Source organism: Eubalaena glacialis, chromosome 19 (genome assembly GCF_028564815.1).
Source record: "Eubalaena glacialis isolate mEubGla1 chromosome 19, mEubGla1.1.hap2.+ XY, whole genome shotgun sequence".
NCBI classification, from domain to species: domain Eukaryota; kingdom Metazoa; phylum Chordata; class Mammalia; order Artiodactyla; family Balaenidae; genus Eubalaena; species Eubalaena glacialis.
Window position 1 is genome coordinate 46193486 of NC_083734.1, and position 25298 is coordinate 46218783.

Genomic DNA, 25298 nt, shown 5'->3' on the forward strand with positions numbered 1-25298 from the left:
AAGCAGCTTCCTGTGGGCGCGGTGCAGGGTTTTAACGGTCCCCCCTCCCCCGCTCGAGCCCGCGAAACCCTCTTCAACACGCCCCTCGGAGTGACGGCGCTTTCCCAACCGCGGCCCGGACACGGCTCCGCCCCTTCCCGGGGGCGTCCCGTCGTGCACTGCGCCGGGCTTCTAAAGCGGCGGGGCACCTCCCGCCTTTCCGACGCCCCGACCCCAAACTCCTCTCCCCAGTTTTTTAGGGTGCCCTATCCTATCAACGTCTAGTATCCCAGCCAATCACACGGGCCCGGAGTCTTACCTTCGGTCCACCCTCCTCCCAGCGCCCAGACGGCCTCAGCTCAACGGCCTTTACCAGGCCAATCCAATCAGCGGCCGGCTCTGGCCGGCCTCAGCCCAATCTCCCGCCCCTCGGCCAATCCGCGCCCCCATCCCGCTGCCCGCCCAGCCAACCCCGGGCCTTGAAACCAGCGGGCGAATGGGCGCAGGGCGGCCCTTCAACGCTGACCGCCTGGCCAATTGGGGATTCCGCGTGGCCACAGCGGCAGCCAATCGACATGTAGCGCGGTGCCGCCGCGGAGAGGTCCGGCCCGAATATCCCTCCGCCTTCCTCCCTCCCCCTCTCTCCCTCCCTGAGAGCCGCCGTTCACTCACCGCCTCCCTTTCCTTCTATCTCCCTCCGCCACCCGAGCACCAGCCGCGCTCTGAGCTGCCCCCGGGGTCCCTCCCCCGCCGTCAGAGGAGCAGCTGCCGCCGCCGCCAGTAGCAAATTAGGAGGGAGGAAAGACGGAAAGGAGGAAGGAAGGGGAGCTGGAGCGACTACCAAGAGGGAGCCGGTGAATGGGCTTGTGGTGACCCCCGCCCCCCACCCCACCCTCCCTTCCCACCCGACCCCCAACCCCCATCCCCAGTTAGAGCCGCCGCCCGAGAGGCCGGGCCGTCGTCTTAAGAGGAGTCGCCGCCACCACCTCCGCCATGGAGCTGATCACCATCCTCGAGAAGACCGTGTCTCCCGGTAGGACGCGGGGGCCGGGGGTCGAACTGAGGTGATTGGGTGGGGGGAGGGGAATCCCTGGCCCCTCTGACCCTGTCCCCTTTCCCACTTTCCTTCCCCCCAGATCGGCTGGAACTGGAAGCGGCGCAGAAGTTCCTGGAGCGTGCGGCCGTGGAGAACCTGGTGCGTGCCACCCCGCCGTCCCCCATCCCGCCGTCTCCCCATCCCCTGCATGCGGGCCTTCCCGCCCTCCCGGAGGCCCAGGCCTCTGGAACCCACCCCGCCCCATCCCGTCCCCCTCCCCCCCCCCGTCCAACCTAACCCCGCCATCGGGAAGCCGGTGGGTGTGTCCCGCCTCGGGCCCGGCAGCTGGCCAATGGCGCGGCGCGCCGGGGTGACTGCCACCCAATCGGCGTGCAGCCTGAGGGCGGCGGTGCAGCAGGAGGGAGAAAGGGAGGGAGGGGAGGTTAGGTTGCGCGGCGCTGCGTGTTCAGCAAGGGTGGGGGTGGGGGAGCCGGGCCTAGGGGCCATGTGGAAGCTACGAACCCCGCCGCCCGCCTTGTTCGTACCGGGGCCGGCTTCTCCTTCCTGTCCCATGGCCCCTGTGATTGTCCGCCTACTTCCCAGAGCTCTACCGTTTCCAGTCTCCCTTGGTCTGTGCTCATGGCCAGGCCTGCACCCGAATGCCTCTTAACCCATTTCCGGCAGTGTTTCTCCCTTTCTTGACTGGGCATTTCTCACCCGGGTTTTTGTATTTACCCCCCGCGCCCCCCCCGGATCAGTAGAGACTAAATCTGCACCCAGATAACAGGCTGAGGCTCATCCTTGAGATCGGGCCTGTTTCCAGAGGAAAGTTCCTCGTTTTTCATATTTTCAAATTTAAAGGGTTCAGAAGAAGTGAATGTTAAGTCCTCTAGAGACTGGACCTCTGTATAAAATCGTGAGATGTATTGGTTGAAACAACCTATGTGCCAGTAATGTTTCTCTTTGGATTCCCTCCTGTTGGGGGGATGGGGAGCAGAGAGAAGGGTGAATGATACTAGATATCTTTTAAAGGTAATAGTTCTAAATAACACTGTAACCAGATGTGTTCTTTTGTGTTACCTAGGCAAAATAACGCAAGGAAAAAAGTGACAAGGCGTATTTTTATTTTATACAAACTGCCTTTGAATGGTTTTTGGGTTTTTTGTGTTTTGTGGAGTTTTGTGTTTTTTGTTGTTTTTTTTTTTTTTGCCTTTCCATGTGTTAGTTTTTATTACTAATATTTTTATCCTTCACTTTCCATAGAAAAGATTTTTATCCACTAGTATAGACTGATACTATTTCCACTTGCTATATATTTCTCTTTTCTTCTTTTGCTGAATTTGCAAGGAGCCTTTTCTCTTATTCCTAATATTTTATCTTATTCCCAACATTCCTAACATTCTTTAGTGGTACATAATTAGTAAAACTTTTAAGAATTACTTTCCATTGTGATTGCAGAACTTGTTAGTGGTAAACTATCTGCTTTTAGTTTTTCCTGTTAGCTTTTCCATTGGCGAGAGCTTTTTGCAGGGAAGACTAATGTGTGTTAAAATTTTTAAACCAAATTTTTAAACCAAACTGGGGACCTGAGCAGTACAAAAGATTGAGTATACTTTTCAAGAATCTACAGTAATGTTTAAACAACTCAAGAGTAGGTACAACTCAAGGAATAGGAACCTTTAGTGTGTTAACTGTTGCCTATTAAACATGAAGTCATTTTCCTTGACATTTTAATCTTTTAGTTGTCCCCTGTTTCTAAATATTTGTTATCACTTTTTCCTTATAAATCTTTTTTCACTGTTAACCATTTTGCTGAAACACTGAAAAACTAAACTAGAGAACACTAGCCTCCTAAGTCTATATTTTACATTTAGAAGGACTTCCCTCTCTTATACATGCTTCCGTGAGATCAAAAGCCACCCTGGGTATCATTCTTTTTGGACTAAGATTTTTTTAATGTAAATTTTAAAAGTAACAATTTTACTTTCTACCCTGTCATAACATATTCATTTAACAAATATAATTTACTGAGTACCAGGTTTTGTTCTAGGTATGAAGAAGAATCCTCTACCAGATTGTCAAGCTTGCTTTAATTTTGGGGGACCTAATGTGAAGATTTGGGCACTCTTAGTTGATGTTGATAGGAAAACCTGTAACTCCTTGTTAAATGGAGTCTGTGTGAGAAGATGGATGACTTCCTCATGTACTAAATAACATTTTTATAGGAATCTTGAAGTAGATATTTTGGCATTTTCCGAAATATTATGATATGTCCTAAAAATTTCAGGTTTTCCCCAGTTTTTTGGTGCTATTCTCAATTGGTGAAATTCCTAAGAGGTATTTTCATTCACATCTTAACAGCCCACTTTCCTTGTGGAACTGTCCAGAGTGCTGGCAAATCCAGGAAACAGTCAGGTTGCCAGAGTTGCAGCTGGTCTACAAATCAAGAATTCTTTGACATCTAAAGATCCAGATATCAAGACACAGTATCAGCAGAGGTGGCTTGCTATTGATGCTAATGCTCGACGGGAAGTCAAAAATTATGTAAGTAGCTTTCATCTCCTTTTGGTCATACTAGCCTGGGGAATGTCAGTTCTTTTGTCATCTACATGGGAAAGAGCTGATAGTGCAATAGATGTCTGGGATTTAAACTTAAGTTGAAGGTAAAAAATGTATTTGATATAAGTCTTCTTTCTCAAACTGTCTTTCTCCAAATGATTCTTCCTTAGTTAACTAGCACTTAGCTCTTGCTGAACTTCTGCTGTAGATAGTTCTCAATGTTTGGTGATTTAAGCATGGCACTGTGTGGAGTCAGAAGGGGAGGCTTTCAAGCCCAAAGCCCAAAGAGTTTGTGAAATAAGATTATGAAATTAATCGTGTTTTTATCTACTTAGCAAATAATGAGAAACTTCTAGAAACATCTGGCTTTTTGTCAAGGTGTTTAAAAAGTGAGCTGATGGATTTTTAGTTTTTATTTATTTATTTATTTATTTGAGGAAAATTGAATGTCACGTTTTGCACTGCATTATGGAGTTCTTGTGATTTGCTTGCTGAATTAGAAATCCATAATTCTTGCTGCAGCAAAGAACTCAGAATATATGGACGTATATGCTTTTTTTTTTTTTTTTTAATTGGGTTCTTTAGTGGTCTTTGTTACATGGATAAGGCACAGAGGGTAGTAAGTCAAACATGTGTGCAGTCATCAGCTGGTCCTTGGTATTTGAGGAGAAACCAGTGGGGGGATTCCTACGTCTGTACTTGTGCTAGTCGTGGTTCTGCACATCAATCTTCTGTTTCCTGGTTCTGGGTGTCAGCATTAGGTAAATTAGTGCTCTTTACGGCAGTAACTTCTCTTTCTAATTATGTACCTCCTTCCCTCTTCGCTCTTGCATGGAGGAACTCATGACAGGAAACTAGGTTACAAAAGCCAACTTATTTTGAATCTTCTTTGGAATATGTAGAGCTATTTCTATCCACATTGGGTTTCCTTATATAATAACATTTTAGTCTTCCTCTCAGTAATTTGATATAAATGAAGTTTATTCCATTAATCACTGGAAATCTTTTGTTGTTGTTGTTGTTTGTTTGTTTTTGTTTTTTTGGCCGTGTGGCATGCAGCATCTTAGTTCCCCACCCAGGGATTGAACCCATGCCCCCTGCAGTGGAAGGGTGGAGTCTTAACCACTGGACCACCAGGGAAGTCCCATAATCACTGGAAATCTTGATACTTAACTGTATTCATTCAATTTCTCGTTTTCCTCAAATTACACAATAGTAAATGAGAGAAGACATGATTGGAACTGTAGTTGACTTTGGCGGGGGGCACATCAATCTTAACATCAAATTTTTTTAAATTTTTGAGTAAGAATTTGTATAGGCATTATTGAGCTTTCATGCATGAAAAAAAATAGCAGTTATCTTGGGCTTTTTTCCCTCATAGCACATCTGGTAATACTTTCTCAGTGCTGGTGGTTATTTTTTTAAATGTGGGTCTGGACACAGTTGAGAGCTAATTTCTTACTCCTCTTATTTCTGATAATTGACTATTATCGTTAGGATCACCCCTAGTTTTAAAAAAATAACTTTCAGTACTCAGGATTTAGACATTTGTAGTCTCTAGGTCACCTCAAGTAATATTAATTAATGGTCTTCTAGAAGCAATTTAAAGGAGAAAAGCTCAAGATAGAATGGGATTCACTATGGTCATGTATGTACTAGGAGATGGTGCAATATAGTATAAAGGCACCCTGGATTTCTTAGTCAGGCTTGGATTAATACCTGTTCAGCCCCTGCCCTTTTGGACAATTCATCTCATCCCTGCTCCCTGCCCCCTTCCCCATAACAGTTTTTGTTAAAGTCCAGTCTAGCTCTGGTAGCCCTAGGAAGCAAAACCTTCATTTAGAATCAATCAGAACTGTTACTGGGTAGAGCTGTTGGGAGTGGGCAGAGATGATGATATACCCTATAAGGGGGAAGGATGGGGATTTCATTATTATTAGCTACAAAGCAGGATACTAAGTGACCTGACCTAGTCAGCAGAGCTGGCCTGAATATCTGGCAGCTACTCTTTGTCCTGTGTTCATGCCAGGAACAGTTAACTGTTTGCCTTTTGAGTGGACTGGTGATTCTTAGTGAGTTCATTGACTGAATTAGCTGATCATGGTAATGATTAACCCAGGGTCAGTTGTGGCTTCATTCTTTATCTGTACCTATGCCTTTGCTACTTTCTTACCTTATGGTGAACACTGAGGTGAGGTATCTGGCTTTGGAGATTCCATTTGGAAGTAGGAGATAATTGGTTTCATTTCTAGGCTCTGGGGCAGTGTTGATTGTGCTGCTGTTGGTATTGAGGCTGGCTGTTTTCCCAACAGGTGGCCTATACTGTATATGCCTTTTCCTACTTTTCTGTATTATAGAAAATTCAGAGACTGATGTAAGAGGTATGCTGGTAGGCAAAATATATTCAAGTAGTATTAAAATTTGGATCTTTTGTCTTTTTGTGTGTGTACCTGCGTACAGGTTTTGCAGACTTTGGGCACAGAAACTTACCGGCCTAGTTCTGCCTCGCAGTGTGTGGCTGGTATTGCTTGTGCAGAGATCCCAGTGAACCAATGGCCAGAACTCATTCCTCAGCTAGTGGCCAATGTCACAAACCCCAACAGCACAGAGCACATGAAAGAGTCGACATTGGAAGCTATTGGTTACATTTGCCAAGATATAGTAAGTGCTATATCTAACTTATATATCTCTGATTCCCTCTAGTTGTAACATGCATGGTATTAGAATTATTCTTTATCATCATGAAAAAAACCAAGCTATTGCAGAGTGTTTTGAAAGTAGGGCTGCTTTATTTGTTATTTTAGACTTCTATATTTAGATAGTTAATTTATCCTCATATTGCTAAGCATGCCCTAAAGGAAAGAGACTCAAGGTTTACAAACTCAAGATGGAAATCCCTGTATGGAGGGGCATAGATATTCTCTCCTCTCCTTGATATGATCGCTTTCTGAAGATCCTCAGTGTACCAAGGATGCTGTGTTACTTTTTCAGTTACTATTTTACAGAAACAGTTTGCCAGCTTTTGCTGTAGTGGTTTAACCACTGGAGCCACAACACAGTATGTTAAATGCAGCCCTCCTAGGACTGTTGTTGCTGCTGAGGTTACTACTCTTGGTGTCTGTTTTGATATACAGATTTGATGAAGCAAAGAAGTCCACAGCACTTGACCTGGACTTAGACTCCATAGATGTGCCCAGGTGTTGATCCTTGGTCCTCAGATGTTCTGAAGCTTTACTTCAGTTGGTACAGATGGCCTGGAAAAAAACACCAGACTGCCATCTCCATTTGCACAGAAGGGGAAAAAAAAAAGCCAGCATTACTTCATGCCCAGAGTCATTATGCTAAGAAGCAGAGATGAAGTTGATGAGTTTAACTTGTTACAGTTCAATTTTGGACTACCAGACCCTGGGATATTTTGCAGGTGGTTTGTCCCTAAATGGAAGTGTGTGGGAAAAGATCAGGAAAGTCTCATGATACTCTCTCAAATAGATTTTACAGTTGAAAGGACTGCTGATTAGTCATGAGCTCAATTATTATATTCACTGCACTTCTCTGCTGTTTCAGGACCCAGAGCAGCTACAGGATAAATCCAATGAGATTCTGACTGCCATAATCCAGGGGATGAGGAAAGAAGAGCCTAGTAATAATGTGAAGCTAGCGGCTACTAATGCACTCCTGAACTCACTGGAGTTCACCAAAGCAAACTTTGACAAAGAGGTAAGTGTCTGTTGATTAAAAGGTGTAGGTTCAGAGGGTGAGGCGTGAGAGTTAAATAAAAGTTTTGTTTTGTTTTAAGTTTATGACTTAGAAGGTACCATCCTGTTTAGAAGCATTTGTTTCCCATCTAGTTAAGATGTGTGCTGTGTGAAACGGCCATGGAGTAGGTGTTTGCCATTTCTCATGAGGCTTTTGGGAATAATGTGATCTAAAATGTTTCTAGGTTTAGGTTTTCCCTTTTGCAGTCCAAAGTGTGAGTATGCTTTGGGATTTTTTTTTTTAATGTTATGCAAATTGGGCTGTTTCATATTTTCTTAGGAAAGTGCTTTTGAAAATTAATATATAAATAAAGTTTATTTTGCCTGAAAGTATTTCCCCCATTATTAATTTTTAGTTGTGTTAAAATGTACAATAAAATAAAGTTTGTCATCTTAACCATTTTTAAGTGTAAAGCTCAGTAGTGTTAAGTATATGCACATTGTTTTGCAACCAATCTCCAGAACTTTTTCATCTTGCAAAACAAATTATATTATTAACTCCCCATTTTCCCCTTCACAGTCCCTGGCAACCACCTTTATACTTCTGATTCTATGAGTTTGTTTACTCTAGACAGTTTATGTTAGTAGAATCATACAGTATTTGAATTGTCTTTTTGTGACTGGCTTATTTCACTTAGCATGTCTTGGGTTCATGCATGTTATAGCATGTGTCAGAATTTCGTTTTTAAGGCTGAATAATAATTCCATTATATTCGTTTGTTGATGGGCATTTGGTTTGCTTCCTTCCACCTTGTGACTATTGTTAATAGTGTTGCTGTGTACATGGGTGTACAAATATATCTTTGAGAAGTTGTTTTCGGTTCTTTTGGATATATACCCAGAAGTCGATTGCTGGATGATATAGTTTGAAAGCATTTCTGCGTGTTTGTTGATGCTTTAGTTGGGCTTTTTGCCTTTTCTTGGCCTTAGAGTGGACAAAGTAGGGAGGTCTAAGAAACCAAAGCAAACTGCAATTCTAATTGCTTGGAAAATGTAGTTCATTAGTCTTCTCCTGTATCTTACCACATTTGATCTGGGTTTGTTTGAATTCTCTTAAATTTTATTTTTTTTATTTTTAATTTTTAAAAAATATTTATTTATTTATTTGGCTGCATCGGGTCTTAGTTGCGGCATGTGGGATATTACTTGTGTCATGCGTGATCTAGCTCCCTGACCAGGGATTGAAGCCGGGCCCCCTGCATTGGGAGCGCGGAGTCTTAGCCACTGGACCACAAGGGAAGTCCCTCTCTTAAATTTTAAATACAAGGAAGGGGGTTTTCCTAATGTAGGGGGGTATTTTGTTTTGTTTTAACCATCTTTATTTAAATCCTGTGACCTACATTTTCCTGTCTGCTTCCTTCCTCAAGTCTTGTTAGTGAAGGTCATTTGGGGGATTAAAAGATTAAGGACCTCCTTAGAGGGCAGGTCATATAGTAGACACTGGGGGCAAACTCTGTAGAGCCTTCATAGTCCCATTACTGTGTCAGGAAAACCTGCTTGATTGGTCCAGGGTTGTGTGGGTCCCTGAGAGAGTGAGAGGTTTTCTTTGAAGGGATAGTCTAGTAACCTTCATGTATGTGGTTTATACTCTTCTCCTTTTCTTTATTTTTATTCTTTTGCAGTCCGAAAGGCACTTTATTATGCAGGTGGTCTGTGAAGCCACACAGTGTCCAGATACAAGGGTAAGTGAGAGGTCATGTGAAAAATTTGTCTTCTATCTTTCCTAGGAAATGCTAACTCTAGCATAGTAGTTTGAAATGTTGGAATCTGGTGACTTCAGAAATAGGTTTGACTAATACTGTTATTAAATAAGAATTTTTCTTCACTGAATTGGAGAAGAGGGAAGAATAGTTCTTGGAAAGCTAACATGATGGAAGTTGCCACCCTCTTAAAAAAGATTTAAGGGAGAAATGGTTTTTGATCAGCCTTGCTATTTAATTGCTGTAGGTTGTTCAAGTGATTGTTTTCCATTGTAGCCATTGAAACAGCTTTCCTATTGCAGTAACCTAAACCTTGACCCTTGAAGCCGGTGGGAGTAACGTCCAGTCTGAGGGTGTTAGTGAGTTTAGTCCTGCCAAGGGTTCCACAGATATCTTTAAAGTAAAAAAGAAGGAAAGGAAATACACTTCAATTGACCCTATAGATTATTAACCCATTTGAGTGAAGTGGTTATTTCCCTTTGTCAGATTGCATTGTTATTAAACTAAATAGTAAACTGTTTAATCTGATGTTTGCAAAAGGTACGAGTGGCTGCCTTACAGAATCTGGTGAAGATAATGTCCTTATATTATCAGTACATGGAGACATATATGGGTCCTGCTCTTTTTGCAGTAAGTATTTCTATTTTATGTAGTTGAGCATAGAGCTAATTGCAGAAGTCCATTATTCTTAGTTGCTGTTTCGTCTGTTCTGTAATTTTTTATTTAATGTTGTGAAATCAAGGAAATTCCCTGAGTCTGCGTATTAGATTTAAGTTCATCAGCAGTGTGCCAAGAAAACTTTTGCTACCTTTGTACTAATAAGAGTATATTTTAAAAATCTGTTTCTTTTTCCTACCTTTGATTTCAGACCTAGCTTTCATAAATCTACATTTTTGAAACTTGAGTATCTGTGGTTATAGGAGGGGTCGAACTTGAACCAGCACTCATTTGGGGCCTGGGGTGTCGTGTTTTCTCTCTTAAGATCACAATTGAAGCAATGAAAAGTGACATTGATGAGGTGGCCCTACAAGGGATAGAATTCTGGTCCAATGTCTGTGATGAGGAAATGGACTTGGCCATTGAAGCTTCAGAGGTGAGCCTGAGAGAGTCCATGTGGTGGGAGAGCTGTTATTCTGACTGCGCTTTGGGACTTACGTCTTTTGTGGATATTATTTTTCCTCTGGGAGAGCTTTATTGTGACCGGGCTTAGAGGGTATCTCCATTTGTAGAGATTTTGGGTTTTCTGCTAGCCAAAGGCCCTCATGAGGGAGACAGATCAGGAATGAAGCATCTCCTGTTTTTACCAGTCGGGATTTGTTGAAAATACTAGTACTGTGAACACAAGGGGGCAGCAGGAAGTCACATCTTAACCAGGTGACATCTGATGCTGAATTATTTTCTTTTGGAAGGCCTAATGCAAGCATGGGATGTATAATTGACAGCTTACTAACTCTGGTGAAGGAATTAGATACAGAGAAAGGGGTTAATTCTGCACTTGCAAATTCGAATTCAAGCTTTGTTTCCAACTTGATTGTCTTTATGTCCTACAAAAAGCACAATCTTTGGCATCTTTATGTAAACTTCATACATCTCTTCATCCAGAGGTCACTTAGTGAAAAAAGAATATAATTCTTAAGGTTGCCTTGGTCCTTTAAGGTAGATTATATGTATGGCCTAAAAGAATCTCATTGAAGTAGCCCAAAAATGAGCGCCTCCAAAGACCACACACACTGCATGTTGCCATGTGCTCCATGTATTTCTGTACAGACCTGTGGGCAGCTCTCACTGTATGCCTTTAGTATCATAGCTTGTTTGCTGCTGTCCAGAATTTGCTTTATGTTTCTCCTCAGGCAGCAGAACAAGGACGGCCCCCTGAGCACACCAGCAAGTTTTATGCCAAGGGAGCACTACAGTACCTGGTTCCAATCCTCACACAGACACTAACTAAACAGGTGAGTTACCTTCCAAATCTAGCCAGGTGAGCTGTGAAGCCTTGTTAACGGTTGGTTTGCTGTGGAACAGTTGCCACGAAGGAACTCAGCAACTCTTGAACTAGTTGATGTTCTGTTATAGATGCCTCGGGAAGAGCTGAGCTGGATCTGTAGGATCCTCTAGGCTCTGAGTAGTTTGTGACAAAATAAATGTAGGAAGACTTCATGAGGGATGTGGGTTTAATGAGTAAGTAGAGAAATTATCTTATAGGAAGTGTATCTTGGTTGCCATTGTTCCCTTTTGGCTTTATGCATCACAGTTTTTCTCGGTATGGTGTTTGGAAAGATTCTTTCTGTCACCTCATCTCTTCTGGTGCATGTGAAATATTATCAAAGAGCTGGCAGCGCTTTGAGGAAACAGCTGTAACTTTGAGCACTGCAAAATTTCTTCGTACACAGGAATGTAATTTGTTTTTAGGGAAGTACATGACTCTTTTAATATAGCAATCTTGAAAGATAAATAGAGATATACTTAGTTTGAAATGGACTGGGTGTTCCCTTAAATTTTCATCTCATCTTTTAGTTTTACAGTTGCTATTTTTCTATCTTTGACCTTAGTATTTTCACTTTTGTATATTTTTGTTGTGCTTTTCTCATTTGGGAACAAATCATTCTTTAGGTATATAATTTTCTGAAGTTGCATAAGCAGCCTGCCTTAAATTACTCTGGTGTGAACAGCTACAATAAGAAGGATATACCTTGAATTCTAGTTTCAAGGGAGATCTGAATGGAATCTTTTTTAACTTTTTATTGAAATAATAATTACTAGCACACCAGAACCACACTCCCCACCCCCATCCCCCCAGTGTCTTCTTCCTGGTCGTTAACTCCTCCCTCACCTTTAACTGCATAGATTTTGACTGATTTTGAACTTTATATAACTAGAATCATATAGCATATATTTTTTTGTTCTGCTTTTTACTTTATGTGTTCAAGACTCATCCTTATTGCATGTAGTTGGAGTTTGTTCATCTCATTGTATAGTACTAAGAAGTATCTTCCCTCTATCTGCATCTTGTTTAACAAAGGCTGTGCTGTGATGAATCTTTGTGGAAGGGATAAAGATATGAAGGTTTTATATTTTATTTACTTCCCCAAAGCTTAAGTTGTAATGATATTTGGGAGTAGTCAGAGGACCTTTTGAGTTAAAGTGATTCTTTGAACAAAAATTTAATTAGTGCCACATTCTTGCACTAGGATGAAAATGATGATGACGACGACTGGAACCCCTGCAAAGCGGCTGGGGTGTGCCTCATGCTCCTGGCCACCTGCTGTGAAGATGACATTGTCCCGCATGTCCTCCCCTTCATCAAAGAACACATCAAGAACCCTGATTGGCGGTACCGGGATGCAGCAGTGATGGCTTTCGGCTGTATCTTGGAAGGACCAGAGCCCAATCAGCTCAAACCACTAGTTATACAGGTGAAGCTGAGGGAGTTTGTGGGTGGAAAGTGGGATATTTATTGTTTATTTAAACTTTTTGCTTGAAGATTTGCCTTTATTTTAAGGACAAAGCTGTAAATAGTCATCCACAAAGGTTACTTCTAGATAGCTATTTGCTGTCAATGAGGCATAAAATATATTTCTTTTTTTATTACAAAAATCATATGACTTGAAAAATGCAGAAAAGGCCAAAAAGAAAAAGCTACCTTTAATCCCATTGCCCAGTGATAACATTATTAATTCTTGGTATTTATCCTTGAAGGTTTTTTCTGTGTGCATGTATGTGCAACAGGATGGAGATCTTACTGTACAAATAGTCTTAAAACTTGTTTTTTCACTAAATGCTATATCATAAACAATTCTCCATAGTGTTTTTTTTTTTTTTAATAAATTTATTTATTTATTTTTGGCTGCATTGGGTCTTCGTTGCTACGCGTGGGCTTTCTCTAGTTGCGGCGAGCAGGGGCTACTCTTCGTTGTGGTGCGCAGGCTTCTCATTGCGGTGGCTTCTCCTGTTGTGGTGCATGGGATCTAGGTGCATGGGCTTCAGTAGTTGTGGCTCGCGGGCTCTAGAGCACAGGCTCAGTAGTTGTGGCGCACGGGCTTAGTTGCTCCGCGACATGTGGAATCTTCCCAGACCAGGGATTGAACCCGTGTCCCCTACATTGGAAGGCGGATTTTCAACCACTGCACCACCAGGGAAGCCCAAGAGTACATTTTAATTGAGCTTAGTGTATGTAGACCTCAACCTTCCAGGAATAGCTGAATGCCATCACAGCTGCATCCTGGGATCTCTGCCTGAGTAATTAAGTAAAGATTGCTGAAAGTATTCATACCAAACTCTTAATAAAACTGTATACTGGGATTTGGTGAAGAGAGGCAGACTTTTTCACTTTTCCAGTTACTCTTATTATATTGTTGGATATTTGATAAGCATGTCTTATAAAATGACAAAACCATCTTGATACTTTGAGTTAGATTCCAAACATCAGTATTTCCTCTTCTGAGGTATCAGTCAGCATGAACTTTAATCTTTGTTTCGCTTTGCCAATAACTGTTGTATTTTCAGGCTATGCCCACCTTAATAGAATTAATGAAAGACCCCAGTGTAGTTGTTCGAGACACAACTGCATGGACTGTGGGCAGAATCTGTGAACTGCTTCCTGAAGCTGCCATCAATGATGTCTACTTGACTCCCCTGCTGCAGTGTCTGATTGAGGGCCTCAGTGCTGAACCCAGAGTGGCTTCAAATGTGTGCTGGGTGAGGGATTTTCTTCCTGGTGAGATAAGGAGGTTGGCCAAGCCATTGGCAAGGAAGTAGGAGGTGTGGGAGAGAAATGGGTCTACCTCACTAGAAGGCTTTTTCTGAATAGCATCTCCTTTCTAATTTCTTCAATTAAAATGTGGGGGAGATGCGAGCTGCATGACCCAGTGGGAGCTGTTGACTCATGGTGACTGGTTCCCGAGCCATTTAGAACAGTCATGTTAACCCAGTGGGAAAACTATCTGGACTTGGTTTTTTTTCTTCAGTTGCTTGGGGACAAGAAATTTTGATTAAGGTAGAGAGTTGCTGGCTATGAAGAGTAACCATTGCTGAGAAGGGGGTATGAGGGCAGGAAGGTAGGCAGCTCAGTGTTGAGTCAGTATAGGCTGAATGTAGTTTGTTAGGGACCTTTGGGGTTTGGGGGAGGAAGGTAAAATAAGGAAGGAGTGGGGCAAAAAGGCTTTCTGTGAATGGAAAGAGAAGAAATGAAGTGGCAGGCATTCGTGGTAGGTGAAAATACTCTGCTGCTTAGAGAGTTGTGCGTAGATTATTAGGCAGGAGAAACAAAATATAAATAAACATACATACATACATACATTTATTTAATTTTAAGGATAGCTGCACATGTTAAGTTGTCTTGAGATGACCTTGATAGGAAGAATTGAGGATTCACTGCCATTGGTTTATTCTTAGATCAGTTGGAAAGGAACTCTGCCCAAGGTATCTTAAGGGAAAATGAGGTAATCCTGGAGTGGGATTCTTTTCAAGTTTAATTAATATTTACTCTGTCTGGGTTTAAGGCTTTCTCCAGTCTGGCTGAAGCTGCTTATGAAGCTGCAGATGTAGCTGATGATCAGGAAGAACCAGCTACCTATTGCTTATCATCTTCTTTTGAACTCATAGTTCAGAAGCTCCTGGAGACCACAGACAGGTAACTGATACTACACAGAAATGAGTGAAATGAGTGGTGTCTTTGCATCCAACTCCTTTTGCCTCTTGTGTGGGGACTGTTTAACCTAATCATAGAAACATTGCAATAGGAGAAATTAAAAGAATCCTGTTGTAGATTGTTTAAATAAGAGTGAGAAAAGAAATGTAGACTTTTGACTACCTTAGAATTGTACAGTTTATAACTAAAGTCAGAAAATAGTCTCATTTCTCTACAGGTAGAGAGTAATCGGCCTAGAGAGGTCCCATCATTTTGCAGTGTCTACAGTTAATAGGAGTATTTGATTATGGTATAAGAGAAATAGTAGTTCTCATGAATTTAGTTGCCATACCAGATTACTAACCACCATTTATGATATTGGGTGAGGAACTTGGCATTAAACACAGTTGTTTTATAAATGAGCTTTGGAAATGTAGTTTGAAGGGGTTATAAGTTGGGGACAACCTTTAATTATTGTGATTTTGTGTAAGCTATACCTAAAGCCATGCTCAAAAGAAACCATTAGGAAGAGGGCAGGGTATCAGTTCTCCATGCTTAACTAGTTCATTTCTTCTTCTCTATCCGAGATTGTATATAAAGGCGTCTCTCGCAGATGAATGAAGAAAATTGATATATCCTTTTTTTTTCTTTTTTCCAACCGCACCGCGCGGCTTGTGGGATATTAGTTCCCCGACCAGGGGTTGAACCCAGGTCCTTGGCAGTGAGAGTGCCAAGTCCTAACCGCTGGACCGCCAGGGAATTCCCAAGTTGTCTTTTTCATAGCTGTTTGTGCAACCTCTTCAATTGTCCACATGGGTTCTTCAGCATTTTTAACTATTTTTCCTACAATTTTAGCCCATTTCCAAAAGGGCCGTTGTAAAGTTTAACCAGGTCTGGAAACCATATTGAACGTAGTCATTGGCTCAGAGATTGAAAATTTGGTTCCAGGCTGTATTGTGTTTGCCAAACTCAGATCAGGTCTGCAACCATATCGGTTTCTGGGTTATTTTCAGTGAGAGAGTTTCTATATTATAATGAGTCCTCTGTCCTTTCTCAGTTAAGGCTTTACGATTTTTGCTGTGTGTTCCTTACAGACCTGATGGACACCAGAACAACCTGAGGAGTTCTGCATATGAATCTCTAATGGAAATTGTGAAAAACAGTGCCAAGGATTGTTACCCTGCGGTTCAGAAAACAACTCTAGTCATCATGGAACGACTACAACAGGTGCTCCAGATGGAGGTGAGACTGAGGGCGTTCCTGGTTCCTGGTGGGAAGGGTGTGATACTTAACACAGAGCTCTAGTTTCAAGACTGTTCTCTTTTTTTTAGTGTTTAAGCATATATGTTCTCAGAAAGATATAAGGCTTATACAAAAAATGTTGCAACTTAAAATTGTATTGCTTGCTACAGTTTATTCATACATGTGTAACACCATATACGTATATAAGCTTTTTATTTACTTTCCTGCATTAGCACCAGTAAAGATTATTTAATGGTCCTGGTAAACCCAGCAAAAATGGAAGCATTGAGGGAGTTGAGAGTCCTTTCAGAAGGTGTTTATTCAGAACATGATCTTCTTTTTCTTGTAGTCACATATCCAGAGCACGTCGGATAGGATCCAGTTCAATGACCTTCAGTCTTTACTCTGCGCAACTCTTCAGGTATGATGGTGCCTTATCACTTAATAGCTCCAGGGAAGAGAATCATATCTCAGGATGACAAGTTCATGTACACACAGAACTCTGAAGATGATGTTATAGATGATGATGGTCAGAAGCTCTTCTCAAAAGGCCTTAGTCTGATTGATTAGGAGAGTGATTTCCCATTTTCCTTTCTTGTCTGTCCATAAAAATGCAGTTTGTCTTTTGTACAATGTAGGGAAGGAAACTACTCCATTTGTGATGGTCCTCCCAGCTGTGCAGCTATTTTGTATTAACAACTTTTAGTCTGGTTTTCATTGGGTTGTCCAAGTGTAGCCCAGTCAGATTTGGTTCCCAGCTATGGTTCACTGAGCTAAAAATATAGCCTTGTGTTTTTACCATCATCTTTTGAAACAATTGCTGTTGGAAACTTTATTATAATTTATTTATAGTATTTGGTGTTCACAGTAGACTTTTTCTGAGGAGAGACTGGGAAAATTAAACTGTTAACTCCTTGCTCGTGACTGGAGTCATGGCGTGGCTGAGGAGCTATTCCCTTTTTTATCCAAGAACAGGAAAACCTTGGAACTTGTCTAGTGCTTAGGTGGGTACTATGTTTTAGAATTGAGTGATGCTGACTAGGTCATCTTACCTATGACTCCCTTCTCTTTTTTACTCCAAACTTAATTTTTTAAAACATGACTGTTAAGAGGTCTTTCCTGATCCAGTAACATTAGCTGAAACAAATTAAAGGGTAGGGAGGGAGGTTTGAGGAATATTGAATTGGGAAAAATCAGATTGGCTTCAGTTTATCAAGACAATTTCTTGACCATCTGTAAATGGCTTAGGCTATAGAAAGGGTTGCTCTTTTGTTTTATGAGTAAGAACTCTAATATGACATGTCCTTCTTCAAAGCTGAAATAATTTAACTGCCATTCCAGTACAACTAGATTATGGAGGCTGCTGACAAGGATTTGTCAGATTTAAATGAAACACAGAGGAGATGACTTTTTGCACCATGGAAGATCATCTTGTGTTTGTTCTGAATTGGGAAATAGATGAGATATTTAAATGTATGTTTCATTGCAGATGATTTGCACTGTCAAAACTTCTGAGCATAAAAAGCCTTCCCCCCCCCCAAAAAAAAAAATTCTAGGGACTTAATTGATTTAAAAAAAAAAAAAAAAAGTATGGTGTTCTGATTGAAGGGTTTGGAATCAACAGATTCTGAACTCTTATTCATTCCACAGAATGTTCTCCGGAAAGTGCAACATCAAGATGCTTTGCAGATCTCTGATGTGGTCATGGCTTCCCTGTTAAGGATGTTCCAAAGCACAGCTGGGTCTGGGGGAGTGCAAGAGGATGCCCTAATGGCAGTTAGCACACTGGTGGAAGGTCAGTGAGCCAAAATTGGGCAGGGAATGTCTTTAGAATGCAAGAGTATCAATGGCCATGAAGAATTTTTGACTGCAAAAAAGCATAGTCCCATCTTCTCACTTATTGGGGTATTGAGTCAGTTCAGAGCTGGATTGAACATAAGTGTAAATTTGTGTATAACTGCCTTGCCACTCTCCTTGAAGTGAATGGGGAGCCAATTTGCAACTCAGATTGGCAACCTTTCTGGGGGTGGAGGGAACTGTTACCTACCTCATGTTCATCAGGTTCTTTTTTCCCCTAAAGTCTACTTGCTTTATTGAGGTTTGGCTCCTGTAAAGGATGGAGGAAGTAAAGGTTTCTATTTTCTTTCCTGGCACTTGGTACCTTCTGGTTTGGGTTGTAATGCTTTGGATTCAGGTTGACGCAATATGGTGCCTGGTATGGAATGGAATGAAACACATCGAGTTCTAGGAATTAATTGATTTTCTGGGTGTTACATGTCTAACTATGCAGAATTGCTTTGGGGAAGCCATATCTGACTTAAGGCTCTTTGAAAGGCCGTTAAAAGCACATTAAAGAGCACTTCAGAAACCTGGAATGCTTCTTCAGTGGTGGTCTGTAGGGTGTATTTTTTTTTTTTAAGAATTTATTATTTATTTATTTATTTATTTATTGGCTGCGTTGGGTCTTCGTTGCTGCATGTGGGCCCCTCTCCAGCTGCGGCGAGCGGGGGCCACTCCTCGCCGCGGCGCGGGCTTCCCACTGCGATGGCCTCTCCTTCTGCAGACACGGGCTCTGCGGTGAGGCGCGTGGGCCTCAGTAGTTGTGGCTGGCAGGCTCCAGAGCATAGGCCCAGCAGCTGTGGTGCACGGGCCCAGCCACTCCACGGCATGAGGGATCCTCCCGGACCAGGGCCCAAACCTGTGTTCCGCGCATTGGCAGGCAGATTCCCAACCACTGCGCCACCAGGGAAGCCCTGTAAGGTGTATTATTAAGGCAGACCCATTTCTAGCATAAGGAGCCTATGTGCAACTGGTCTGGCAACATGTGATTACCCTGGCAGGGCACAGAAGTTGATTTTGGTTCCTGGAATGGCTGATTTGGATATGAAACCCAGACAGCTTTTCTTGACTGGCTTATTAAGTAAGTCCTTGATGGAATTGGCTAGAGACCAAGCTGGCTTCCAGGAGTTCCCTGGTGGTCTAGCGGTTAGAGTTCGGCGCTTTCACTGCCGTGGCCCGGGTTTAATCCCTGGTTGGAACTGAGATCCCACAAGCCGCCCGGCGAGGCCAAAAAAATAGCTGGCTTCCAAAGAGGACATGTTATAATCAGATGAAGAGGTGGACAAGAGGCAGTATCACTAGCTCAGGCAATTCATAATTAACCTTGACATTCCTTGGGGGCCATACCACTTGGTAGTTTCAGCCAGAGTGAAATCCCACTCTGTGGAGATTTGGCATTATCTCCAGGGTATAAGAGTTAGGCCCTTTCAGCAGTTATGAATTTGGCTTGTCCAAGGCAGCCCGAAGTCTTTGTGATAGAATCTGTAATTAACTCACATTCTACCTAACTTTTGACTGGAGTGCATACATTTTGGGAGAGCTAGGATGGTTATTTTTGCTCACTTCTGCGATATCCTATGGTACTGATAGTTTGTTTCTTTACAGTGTTGGGTGGAGAATTCTTAAAGTACATGGAGGCCTTTAAACCCTTCCTGGGCATTGGATTGAAAAATTATGCTGAGTACCAGGTAAGCTATGCTTTTCACAATAATACATTTATATTCTCATTTATACTTGGTAGTCATTGTAGTACAAAAGTCTGGATCCTGTAGCCCAGGTAGTATTTCCCTGTGTATCACCCTCAAGCGTTGAGCTACTTTGTTGCCCTGAGTGTCTGAACTAGAAATAGTCAGTGAAAGACAGGATATTAGACACATCAGAGTAGCACCCTAAGAAGGGGTTTTGTTTTGTTTTGTTTTCAATAAACCATCCGCCTCTGCCACCACCATCCCTGGTGAATATTGTCTTTTCTGTCCTCTCTTAATGATAGCTTAGATAGTCCTAGTTCTCTTCCTGCCATATTGGTTGTTAAAAAGTGAACTAATCTGAGAGAGGAAGGGTCTTTTCTTCTTTGGCTCTAGGTTCAAGTGATAAAGGACCAGTAGCTCGGTAAAAAATCATGCCTTACCCCTGCAGGCAGCCTTTTCTGTTCTAGAGATCATTTTCTTGATTCTTTGCAGGTTTGTTTGGCGGCTGTGGGCTTAGTGGGAGACTTATGCCGTGCCCTGCAATCCAACATCTTACCTTTCTGTGATGAGGTGATGCAGCTCTTACTGGAGAACTTGGGGGTGAGTGTCTATACACACAATCTAATTTACCGTTGGTTAGAAAGATGGTTAAACATCAAGATCCGTGACAGGGAATGTATATGTCCCAGAATGTTGGCTGTGGGCTTATGAAGGGAATTGTTCATTTTCACAAGATGATTCTAACCTAAGGATGTGAAGTTAATTAAAGGAACGCATGGTCAATGCATGGAACTTGAGTGGGGCAGGTGGGGACCAGTAAAGTACAAAGGAAAAGTAAATATATAATCTCTCTATCTAGAGGTAAGCATTGCTAATTTTTGTGTATGTCCCTTAAGGTCTGTACCCAACATATCAGTAGTTTGCTTATTTTAAAAAGCTTTTTGAATCTTTGGACAGAGCTAACTTTTTTTTTTTCTCTTTGTCAGAATGAAAATGTCCACAGGTCTGTGAAGCCACAGATTCTGTCAGTGTTTGGTGATATTGCCCTTGCTATTGGTGGAGAGTTTAAAAAATATCTAGAGGTTGTATTGAATACTCTTCAGCAGGCCTCCCAAGCCCAGGTGGACAAGGTAAGTTTAAAGCTACCTTTAAGTCCAGCCCTGACTGGAGCAGCAGGACTTTTGACAAATATACAACTAAAGGCCATCAATATGATGGAGATTCTGTTCTTTTTCTCTTACAGTCAGACTATGACATGGTGGATTATCTGAATGAGCTAAGGGAAGGCTGCTTGGAAGCCTACACTGGAATTGTCCAGGGATTGAAGGGAGACCAGGAGAACGTACACCGTTGAGTATACAACCCAGTTGACTTAGTCCAGTGTGCACTTAGCCAAATGGGCTGTGTGTTCATTGTGTAGTTTACTTGTAAACTAACACCTATTGCTTAAAAGAAGGGGAGAAGGAGGAACAGTGCTCTAATGAAGGGAGTAGCTTTGGGGGAGGATATAGACTATTATTTCTGATCCCTGCTTCTTCAGCTACCTTGCTTCACATTTCTTGAGCATCGCAAGGGATGGGATCCAGCAAGGCTGTTGCTGCTGGTTGCATATGTACCAACCCTGAGTGGGGGTTTCCTAACCCCCACCATGCATCTGAATTGAAGGATTGGGGGGATTAGATTTCCTCTATCACCTGATGTTTTTGTTACTGATTGGGGAAATATTTGTACTTCACTCCTTTGATATTACAGGCTTAGAGGAAAGGTTCCATTTGTGCTTCTGCAGATATATATATCTGCTTATAAGAAGAGGAGTATCTGCCTCTTCTGTTGACTTGAAGAATGACATCTTAATCTGAGGAAGAATAATTTGGTATAACTGTATGCAACTAGTTCTCCAGCCCAAAACCTGCCTGATGGGAGTAGAGTATTTGGGAATTTTGAAACAGGGTGTAGTCCTGCCAAATGTGGGACAACCTCATCAGACCTCTTTCTTTTATAGCGGATGTGATGCTGGTACAACCCAGAGTAGAATTTATTCTGTCTTTCATTGACCACATTGCTGGAGATGAGGATCATACAGACGGAGTAGTAGCTTGTGCTGCTGGACTGATCGGGTAGGTTATACCCTGCTTCTGATAGCTGAATAGAACATGTCACGGAAAATGAGAAGACGTGTAGTAAAGAATATTGAGAGTAGCCTGTGGATGGCAATTACCCACCTTTTTGGCACAGGGGGGATTTCTTTCTTTAATAGAACCCATCATATCCTGTTTTGAGTTCTCAGATAATAATTCATTCCAGAATTTAGCTCTAATCTCATTTCAGACCCTCCAGATTTCTAATTTCTCCCCCCCAAACTCTATGAAGTGAGCTCTCAGAGGTATAGAAGCAGCATCAGATCTATGTCCATCCCATATTCTGATGTTGGTCAACAAATTGCCTCTGTTTAGCCTCCTCTACTGAGGGTTTCTGAGGTATCATTAGAAGAAAGAACATTGGTTTTGAGCAGCTCAAAGACCTGGAGTCTAGTTCTGATTTTACCATGAATTAGCTGTGGAACCTTGGGTAAGTTATTCTACTTTTTTAGACCTCATTTTTTTTAATCTGTTGAGGGCAGGTGTTAGACTTACTTATCTTTAAAATTTCTTCCAGCTTTAAAAAGTAGGTAAATACCAAGAAACCTATAGCTAGCTTAGCACTGGTGCGGAAGGTTCTAAATATGATCTTGTTGTAGGTCCAGGAGCCCATTTTCAGGTGTGTTTACTTTGCACAGGGACTTGTGTACAGCATTTGGGAAGGATGTACTGAAATTAGTAGAAGCTAGGCCAATGATCCATGAACTGTTAACTGAAGGACGGAGGTCGAAGACTAACAAAGCAAAAACCCTTGCTACGTGGGCAACAAAAGAACTGAGGAAACTGAAGAACCAAGCTTGGTAAGAGCTTGTCTCCACTGCCCTCTTTCTTCTGCTTTCTTGGGGAGGAGGTACATTTTCTTTAGACTGTTCTGACAAGGGCTTTCTTTAGGTGTTTTGTTTTGTACTCTTTCCCATATAAGTGCTTCTGAGCCAGGCCTTTGTTCCTCAGCCTTGTACTAGTGGAAGGGTCAGGCAGCCAATCTTTCCTTGAGCCAAATTTTTGGTTCCTCATGGTGATAAAGAACAGAACTTACATAACTAGAATTCACTGAAGTCCCCAAATCATTTTGGGACCTTAATAAAGTCATCGATAACGGCATTTTCCCAAAATTCTCTTTCTACTCTTTATTTCTTTCCTCATGTTCTTTTCTTTCTTTACTGCAGTGCTTTGAGACATTGCTTTCTTTTACAGAAGATATCCAAAGTCGGAGTTGTCTGACCTCTGCTTTGAAATGTAGTTTTAATTTATTTTCCTCTCACTTACTGAGTTATTTTACAGCACAGATCTCAGTAAAATTGGCTATTTTGAGTTTTATCTTTTCAGTTTCCCCCCCTTCGTAAGTGCTAATGAGAGCAGGTAGATGGCACATAGGAAAATAATAAAAATAATCAGTCCTTGAAAAGTTGACAAATTCCATTCAGGTCTATAAGCACTTAATTGTAGGAATCAGAGAGGTGTTTGGCTCTACTGGCTATACGGGATCTCAAAAATTGACCTTTTTTCCAATCTGTTTTTAGATCTGTTACCATTGGGATGATAACCTGAGACCCCCACTGGAAATCTCCAATCTTTTGAGAAACCCGGAAGTGAGGAGTGTGCACGGATGCTGAATGTTTGGGAATGAGAGGATGAGTGAGTGAGGCTTGAAAACACACCACATTGAAAATCCTGCCACAGCAGCAGCTGCAGCCATCAACAGCAGCGCTGTTAGTGAGCTAAGTAATCACTGACTTCGTAGAAAACCATAATGTCGGCCATCTTGGAAAAGAGAAAAATGGTGGATTTACTTGCTTAAAAAAAAGAAAGAAAGCTCTCTCTTCCCAGGAGAGGCTAGAACTAGCTTTTCTGTCTTTTGGCCGGTGCCGAGTGGAATGACTAGTTTGGGGGAGAGGAGGAGGGACTGGGTTCAGCTGTGGTGCTTTGTTGTAAAAGGCATCCTGGCCTTTGCTACTGATGAGAAAGATGGAGCCTGGGTCTCAAGCCCACCTTTGGTGTACCTTTGCCACATGGTACTGGTACTGTATGCGTGCTGGCTGAAAGGAGGGTGAGGGATTCTTTACAGTCTGAGAATGAGTGTGTGTGAGTGAGGCGGTATCCACATTCTCAACTTCAAGTCATTGCAGTTTCTTTTTCCCAGAAAAAAAGGGGTTAGGATGTTGCATTTCATGAAACTAACTGAAGTTCTGTCTACTGATGCAGCACAAGAGATATAAGAGAAAAAAAAAGGAAAGACGCTCTTAGGTTTTGTTTTTTGGGTTTTTTCTTTTTTTTTTTTTTTTTAATTCTAGGGAAAACACTGACGAATGGTCAGAGCTCCCACCCTGATCTTTTCATCAAGGCGCCTTTCCTAATAATATGGTTCAACTGTGAATGTAGAAGTTGGGGGGGGGAACTCTGGAGTTAGAGGATATAGAAAAAATAAAAATACAATTGTTACAAATAAAGAATGCAGACTTCGAAAACAAAAGAAAGCCACAACCCAAACAAATCAAAATTTAAATGCTCATAATTGGCAGCACAAAAGAAAAGTTCTCTCCTGACATGTATCTTGGCAGTCTGAACGCCCCCAGAAAATTGTGCCAAAGAGTTTAGAAAACAAACATACCGTAAAAGTAAACACACACAAACAGCAAATTTCAGGTAACTATTTTGGATTGCAAACAAGGATAAATTTAATGTTTAAACAATCTGATAAAATAACCGTTTGGAAACTGCTTGGCCTTCTGTTCTCTTTTATTTGATTGATTATAATGCGGTATTGGTCTCTTGCTGCACTTCAAAACCAAGTAATCAAAACAAAGGAATATATATGTGTGTATATATATATACACATATATATATATGTTAGAACTCTTGTGATGAAAATGGCACTTGAAAAAGGTTATATTTTTCCACTGAAGTTGAAGATTAATAAAATGGTGTCAAAACATTCCCCTGGTCACACGCTGTAATATTTTTTTTAAAGTGTGATGTGCTATGATAATGATAAATCAGACTTAATTATTTTCCCTTTTACAAGGAAACAGGGCACCCTGAATTTTGGTTTTAGACTTTTTCAGCAATAAGGAGGGATGTTGGTAAGCTTTGATCCCCTTTTGGTTTTGCAGTTATTAGGAGTTTTTGCTGGCATTTTGAATATGCTGCTTTCAGAAGCACCAAGGAAGATTTTTAAATTGCTTCCAGGTATTTGGAGGATTAAAAAACAAGACCTTAATTTCCCACTTTCATTTCCATTCTAGCAAAAAATATGGGCTTACATGTTTCTCTTTGCCAACTCCCTGTTCAAGCCTTCCATTCATAAGTGGGATTGGCTCAGTTTTGCCCATCCATACGGCAGCATCTCTAATAGCTCTTGTACAGGGTATCAGATATTGTGCCTTTTGGTGCCAGGTTCAAAGTCAAGTGCCGATCTATGAACCAGTGTACAAAAAAAAATCCAGGTGTTTGAAGGAAAGACACTCCATTGTGAATAAAGAGCTCACACCAGCTCCTGAGCCCTCTGAAGAGACCTGGCCCTATAATGCCTTGTTTAAATTTTAGTTGTTCTTGAGGGAAAGGATGATATACTAACCATTCCTGATAAGGGTTGGTCAGGGCTTAGGGAGGGGGCAGGAATATTGGGGAGAAAAAAAAATCTGATCATTCCTCAGTGCTACCCATTTCTGTCCTGTGTGGGCTGCTTAGCTAGACAGCAGGAGAATAAAGTACACCGAGAACCATAATGAAAACAAAA

General features: G+C 41.7%; 1 protein-coding gene across 1 annotated transcript; it reads left to right on the forward strand.

Moving 5' to 3' along the window:
* Nucleotides 1-629: 629 nt before the first annotated feature.
* Nucleotides 630-25298, forward strand: KPNB1 (karyopherin subunit beta 1). Its single transcript, XM_061174764.1, has 22 exons — nt 630-1012; nt 1116-1174; nt 3377-3559; nt 6035-6235; nt 7139-7291; nt 8952-9011; nt 9570-9659; nt 10012-10122; nt 10880-10981; nt 12218-12442; nt 13533-13724; nt 14528-14658; nt 15750-15897; nt 16247-16318; nt 17548-17692; nt 19342-19424; nt 19917-20024; nt 20411-20554; nt 20668-20773; nt 21427-21541; nt 22201-22362; nt 23083-25298. Coding segments are annotated over exons 1-22 (2631 nt in total). The 5' UTR covers nt 630-972; the 3' UTR covers nt 23084-25298.

Bases quoted from the DNA above. Each gene is read 5' to 3' on its own strand.
- KPNB1 (XM_061174764.1), top strand. From the start codon at position 973: ATGGAGCTGATCACCATCCTCGAGAAGACCGTGTCTCCCG. The intron at 9,012-9,569 runs GTAAGTGAGAGG...TGTTTGCAAAAG, and splicing joins CACAGTGTCCAGATACAAGG to GTACGAGTGGCTGCCTTACA. The intron at 20,025-20,410 runs GTGAGTGTCTAT...TCTCTTTGTCAG, and splicing joins TCTTACTGGAGAACTTGGGG to AATGAAAATGTCCACAGGTC.